The sequence below is a fragment of the Chrysochloris asiatica genome, unplaced genomic scaffold (assembly GCF_000296735.1).
Source record: "Chrysochloris asiatica unplaced genomic scaffold, ChrAsi1.0 scaffold00135, whole genome shotgun sequence".
Lineage (NCBI taxonomy): Eukaryota > Metazoa > Chordata > Mammalia > Afrosoricida > Chrysochloridae > Chrysochloris > Chrysochloris asiatica.
This window is the reverse complement of record NW_006408653.1, coordinates 704,454-711,573: the sequence shown is the minus strand read 5'-3', so window position 1 is coordinate 711,573 and position 7,120 is coordinate 704,454. Positions and strand designations below refer to the sequence as shown.

The 7,120-nt window shown below is 39.4% G+C and overlaps 1 protein-coding gene across 1 annotated transcript in view; it reads left to right on the top strand.

The window, feature by feature from the left end:
* Window positions 1-515: 515 nt before the first annotated feature.
* Window positions 516-7,120, top strand: part of FETUB (fetuin B) — a 12,862-nt gene continuing 6,257 nt past the window's right edge. The window contains exons 1-5 of the mRNA XM_006869744.1: window positions 516-749; window positions 1,054-1,158; window positions 2,983-3,070; window positions 4,585-4,748; window positions 5,456-5,557. Of these exons, the coding sequence (XP_006869806.1) occupies window positions 516-749; window positions 1,054-1,158; window positions 2,983-3,070; window positions 4,585-4,748; window positions 5,456-5,557 (693 nt within the window). The remainder of the gene's footprint in view (window positions 750-1,053; window positions 1,159-2,982; window positions 3,071-4,584; window positions 4,749-5,455; window positions 5,558-7,120) is intronic.

Genomic DNA, 7,120 nt, shown 5'->3' with positions numbered 1-7,120 from the left:
CATTCAGGTAAAGACTAGACCTGAACTGGAATCCATCATGACCTCCTAGGAGCCTTGACCACATGTTCATTGGGATTTCTTGGGAAAGTGTTGTGGTGTTTGTTATTAAGTGCTGACGAGTTGGTTTCTACTCATAGCAACCCTGTATTGACTTTCCAAGGACTAACTGGTAAATTTGAATCGCTGACCTTGCTCAAAGTAATCTTGTGGTTCAAACTGACCTTGCAGTCCAGTGCTTATTCTACAGTATTACAGTTGAAATTTGTTTATACACACATCAGTGTGAGCTTGCTCAGTGATCTAAGGTTACAAATATTGGCAAATCCTATCAAAGTACTGACTAAAAGGCATACACCATGAATTCAAGGTGATAAATTGGAACATTACACTTTAATTCTTGGTCAATAGTTCAGATTATGATTACAAAACTGCTCAAGTCTGCCTTTAAAAGTTCTGCAGTCCAGTCTGACCCTGTAGTTCTGCAGCCTGACTATCCCGGCCTTGTTCCCCACAGGATGGGTTTGCTCCTGCCCCTGGTGCTCTGTGTCCTAGTTTCTTGCTGTGGCGCCAGGTCTGTACCTGCGCAGACCTTAGGCCCCTTACGTCTCCTTTCTCGGGGCTGCAATGACTCGGATGTGCTGGCTGTTGCAGACTTTGCCCTGCAGGACATCAACAAGGACAGAAAAGATGGCTACGTGCTAAGCCTCAATCGAGTCAGCGATGTCTGGGAATACAGAGAGGCAAGTGGGGTCCCTCTGGAGCATGTGTCTGCAGAAGCTGTACAAGGGGTGGGACACAGAGTGGCAAGTGGTTGCCAGATTGTAAACCCAGGAGAGAAAGTACTGTTGTACCTTGCCACATGTGTTAAAATGCTTCTGTTGTTATTAAGAATAAGGACTACCCAGGACAATAACACTTGTCCAGTATTTAGTCACTCTCATAGACTCTTCAAAGCTTTGAAGGGTCCTTTGGCTCTGCCATCAAGCAGGTTTTCAGGGGCTTCTGTTTCATGGAGGATGCGGTGCATTTCTTCACTCTGTCCCACAGGATGAGCCAGGATCCCTGTACTATCTCACTCTGGATGTGTTGGAGACCTCCTGCCATGTGCTCACCAAGAAGTCATGGAAGGACTGTGGTAAGAGGCTCCTGCATGAATCGGTAAGTTCTGGTTCTCTGTGGCTCTAGAGAGAGAAGCTAGATTGTCCTCTTCCTATGGAGTGAAGCTTGCTCAGTGTTTGTTATCATTTCAGTGTGTCTCCTCAGAATCTCATTATAATCTAGTCAGAGTGACTATGTGGTTCTAATGCCATAGAGAGAACAAAGTGCCACAAAATAGAGGGAATTCTAAATTCCCACTGTAGTCACAGAGATCCAAATTGCAGTTATCCAAAAATTGTTTGGTGAATCCAACTCATCTACCTCCAGGATCCTTCAGCAGACTTCTGATGAGCATTTAAAATGTGAAAAGGGATCTAAGGAGAAGAAGTGAATGTGTATTTAAGGTGTGTTTAAGACTGGTGTGGTGTGTAGGATAAGCACTGGACTGCCAACCACAAGGTCAGCAGTTCAAACCCACCAGCCACCACTCCTCAGAAACTCTATACAGGTTTACTGTAAGTTGGAACCGATTCAATGGCACTTAACAACAACAACAGTAGAAACTCTGGTAGTGCTGTAGGATTAGCACTGGACTACTAAACACAAGGTTAGTGGTTGAAATCCAACAGCCACTCTGTGGGAGAAAGATAAGGCTGCTGTAAAGATTTATAGCCTTGGAAACCCTATACAGGGTCACCATGAGTTGGAATTGACTCAATGGCACTTAACAAGCAACAGTAGACACAATGGTGGTGGTGGTGGTGGTTATGTGCCATGGAGAGGGTTCTGACTCGTGGCGACCCTGCATAGGGTCTCCAAGGCTGTAACACTTTATGGAGCAGAAAGCCTCCTCTTTCTCCAGTGAAATGACTGGTAGTTTCAAACTGCTGACCTTTAGGTGACCAGCTGGACTCATAACCACTATGCTACCAGAGCTCCGTAGAAACAGTGGAAGGAGAGCTTTTCATTTTGTGTTGTTTTATTGTAATAAATCTGGGGTAAGATCACAGTTTGGGAGCTCCATGAGTTGCATGAAAGAAAATTACTTTCCTAAATCACAGAATCAAAAGTATCTCAAGAAGGATTATTTTAAGATGAGTCTAAAAGATGCTTGAAAACACTATTCAACTATCCTGAGCTTATTTTTGTTGGCTGATATGAAACTTTAGAAGATGGGTCCCAGATGCTGATTAAAGTGTTTACAAGTAAACTATTTGACCAAGATGTCTTCTTCTAGTCATTGAACCAAATTTGTCAAATTGTACAGTTCTGATTTTGAAAAGCAGTCTATATACCCTCTTGAGAATGATATTTCTTAAGGTGGAAACGAATTACAAATTTAAATGCTGCATAATGAGTAACAAACTAAAAGTTGTGTAATGAAGCCATCATGAAAGAGGTTTATTTCTCACTCAAATTTCAAAATAAGAGTTCCTGACCAGGAGCTAACCTTCCCTTCAAGGGATGATTTGGAGATACAGATTCCTTGCACCTTTGGCTTTATCTAGACTCTGCCACCCTCATGTGGCCCTTATGAGTGCATGCTTATCTGCCTCAAGCTATGAAAGAGAGTGAGCAGAGAGAATAGATAACACATGGGAGACCTTCATGAGCCAGACATGAAATGGTACCCATCACTTCTGCTCATCTTCCTTTGGTCAGAACTCAGTTTTGCTACGTCACACCTAACTGTGAGGAAGACTGGAGGTATAGTCTACCTGCGTCACAGGAATGAAGATGAAACAAGCTTGATGATCAGTTATCATTTTCTCCCATCCAAAATTAGGTCTTAAATTTTAGCTGACTTAAAAAAAAAAATCTCCAAATTTCATTTGTTTCTTATTTTAAAAACCCACTGACAAAAATATGTTTGTTTGATTCCAGGTTTATGGTCAATGCAAAGCAATGTTTTATATTAATAAACCAAGAAGAGTTCTCTATTTGCTTGCCTATAACTGTACACTTCGCCCAGGTAAGAGATCACTTTGATTCAGTTCACTTTGATAAATGATGGAGAAAATCCATTGAGCAGGACTATGACAAGAGTATATAGGTTTTCTCTCAAATTTATCCCAGGTCAAATTCTTAATATTTTCAATATTATCCTCCCATCTGAAATTCATCCTATACTACTCTGCTTCTCACAGTTAATCTTCCCAAATAATCTTCAAAATCCCCATGTGTTCCTCATCAAACCCTAAATTTTTAGTCAGTCATAATGACTTAGTGTCTGCAAATGGTCCCCAGACTCCCTTTCTAGCTCTATCTGCCATTATTTTCCTGTCTACACCAAGTCTACATCCCATTCAATGGATGCTTCACTATTTTCTGAACATTTATCAGAATCTTCAATCTTTACATCTGAGTTAGTCCTGGTGTGTGCTGTACGATAAGTGTGGGACTGCAAAGTTGGTTTGAACCACAAGGTCAGTGGTTCAAACTCACCATTCGCTCCTTGGAAATCCTATACAGGGTTGCTATGAGTCGGAACCAACTTGATGGCACTTAATAACAACAACAATCTTGTAAGGCACTCAGTCTGTTTTACAGATGCAATGATGATGGAAAATGCTGACCTCTTTGAGGAAAACAAAATCCTATCAGTATGCTCTGTGATGTTATCAATTTGAGGATTAGGGTTCACCTATCCTGGTATGGCACTGTGGGTTAATGTGCTGGACTGCAAAGTCAGTTTGAACCGCAAACTCGGTGGTTCAAGCTCACCAGTCGCTCCTCAGAAACCCTAACAGGGTTCCTATGAGTTGGAACTGACTCGATGGCACTTAATAACAGCAACAAGCCAAGCCATGGCATTTTCAATGGTTTCATGCGCATGTGAAAGTTCAACAATGAATGAGGAAGATGATCGAAGAATTGATGTATTTGAATTATGCTGTTGGAGAAGAATCTTACACATACCATGGACTTTCAGAAGAACAAACAAATATTTGTTGGAAGTACTACAACCAGAATGCTCCTTAGAAGCCAGGATGGTGAGATTTCATCTCTCATACTTTAGACATGTTATTAGGAAAGACCAGGCCCTGAAGAAGGACACCATGCTTGGTAAAGTCATTGAAAACGTGGAAGACCCCCAATGAAGTGTATTCATACAGTGGTAGCAACAATGGGCTCAAACACAACAACTGTGAGAATGGTTCAGGACTGGGCAATGTTTCCTTGTATTATGGTCATTGTGAGCCAGAATCAACTTGATGGCACTTAACAACAACGTGCTATTAAATAAAACTTCTAGTGTAAACAAACTTGAATAAGGTCAGCTATATTTGTTTTGATTTGAATTATGAAAATAACACATAGAAAAGTAACTTGCTGTCCAGAAATACTGCCTTTCTCACCCCATCCTTACCAACACTGTGTTAACTTTATTTTGTTCATCTTTGCTTTGTTGTGGTCATATGATTTGTAGGATTGAAACTCAGTAAGTAACTTTGTTTTTAAACGTGTCTCTTTTGACTTCAACAGTTTCACGAAGACAGATGAACACAATGTGCCCTGACTGCCCATTTCCCACTAAATTGTCAAGTTCTGAAGCTTTGCAAGCTGTCACTGAGAGTCTTGCAAAATTCAACAGTGAGAGCCCCTCAAAGCAGTATTCTTTTGTCAAAATTACCAGATTTTCCCAGCAGGTATGTAGACTAAAATACCCAGACTACTTAACAAATAAGAAATGTCTCACACTGGTTGTTAGAGATTCTTAAACTAAGAATAGAATACCAAGGCTCTCTTCTTAATACTAGAAGACCCTTTTTCTCTATAGTCTCTTCTTGCTTGGCAGACCTGAAGTACATGATATCATGCTTTAGTTTCTGAGTTATTCTCTGGTATTTCCATAAGAGTCCTGAGATTCAATTGTACCTTCACTGGCTTTAGAGCAAGAAGGGTAACGAACTCATTGTCTCCGTGGGGTCTCTACTCAGGTCCACTATTTCCTGGTACATTCTTATATCTGGTTGACCACAAGATGACCATTTAGCAAATAAATTTTTGTTTCATATCTCATTAGTATTTGAATTGTGTTGTGATCTCTATCAAATGGAGAAAAATGTATCCAAAAAACAATTCTAGTGAAGGTAGGAAAAAAAAAAAAAAAAGAACTCCCAAAGGACAAGAATTTAAGGCCCATTCAAATTCTAAAAAAAGGAACAAATGATGATTATATTTTCTACTTAACAAATCATAAAACATCATTTGATCAGTGTGAAGACTTGCATGTGTTGAGCCTGATATTCGGTATACTTGGTTTCTATAAATACAGTGTCTCCAAACCTGGATCATGTCCCTGCATGGGAAGGTTTGATTATTTTTTTCTCTTTCAACTCTTGTTTCATAACAGTGGGTGTCTGGCCCTGGTTACTTTGTGGAATATTTGATTGAAGAGTCACCATGTACCAAATCCCAGGACAGCATCTGCACACTTCAGCTCTCTCACTCTGAGGTGAGTATTCCTGTGTGTCTTTTTAAGGGTTGTGTTCACAGACCATCTATAAATATTTGCAGAGCATCATTTATGTAAAAGGCATGGCAAAGCTTGAGATATTTTTTTGTTGCAACAAGGAGCTTACTGACTAGTTAGAGAAAAGGCAGGCCCAAATGTTATAAATCAAAGCCTTTATTCAACAATGTGATGCACTGCCAAAAATGACCACAGGAGATGGTAAAAATACAAACTGAATCTCTGCAGTGGAGAGTGATGGTCCTTCTTTGGTCTTAGCAAATTCTGTTATATTTGGAATACAGTATGGTGTTCCATTCCAGGAACTACCTTTTAAGAATGACAAAGATAAAGAACCCTTTATTCAAAGGAATGTATCCAAGATGGGAAGGAGACCTTGAAACCTTCGGAAGCACACAAAATAGAAATCTAAATGGCACAGTGTGTTTAAATGCAATTGGGCATAATATGTTGAAAACCTTTCTTTCCCTTATTAACAGGCTTATTAAGATACAATTCACAAACCATAAAACTCACTCTTCTAAGTTACAAAATTCGGAGTCCTGGTGTGGGGCTCTAAGGGAAGTACTGAATTAGTAAGAACAAAGTAGGTGGTTCAAACCCACCAGATGCTCCTCAGAAACGCTATACATGGTCATTATGAGTAGAGTTGATGGCACATAACAACAACAATGATAACAACAACAACAGAAATGGAGTTTCTTTCTGGAATGATGAAAAAAATCTAAAATTAGATAGATGATGATGCCACTCTGTAAGTAGGCTTTGTTGTTTGGTGCCATCCAGTTGGTTCTGACTTATAGAGATTTTATGTACAAAACAATGACACACTGCCTGGTCCTGTGTCATCCTCACAACTGTTGCTATGTGGCTGCCACTGTGTCAGTCAATCTCACTGAGGATCTTCCCAGACCGAAAAAAAACACACACTAAAATTTGTAACTTCTCATTGTTGTTGTTAAGTGTCATCAAATTGGTTCCAACTCAGCAACCCTGTATAGAGTTTTCAAGGAGTGACTGGTGGATTTGGATCACCGATCTTGTGGTTAATAGTCCTGTGCTTTTCCTATAGAGCCACACCAGGACAATTGCTAATTTACTTTCTGTTATTTATGGCTTTACCTATTCTGAATATTACATATACAGTAAGTTAATTTATACAATGTGTGTTTTTTTTTGTATCATTTTTTAACTTTGAAGATTTTCAAAGTTCATCCATTATTTTTATTATTTTTTTAAAATTTAAGGTTTTTATTGTGGATTGAGTGAAAGTTTACAGGGCACATCATCAGTTTCATATTCAACAATTCATATAACTTGTTTCATTATATTCATTATAATCCCTCCCCCATATACCATCAATTAAAAGTATTTCTCTCTATCCACTTTAGCTTTTTTTAAAACACAAACAAAAAACCCACTCAGGCATATATAATAATTTACATTTCCAAAGGGCACATTCTGCAAGTCTGCTCCTGGCCACCAGTTCTTAGTCCTTCTCTTCTTAGTCCATGAATCTAGAGTCCTCAGCCACTCCCCATCTCC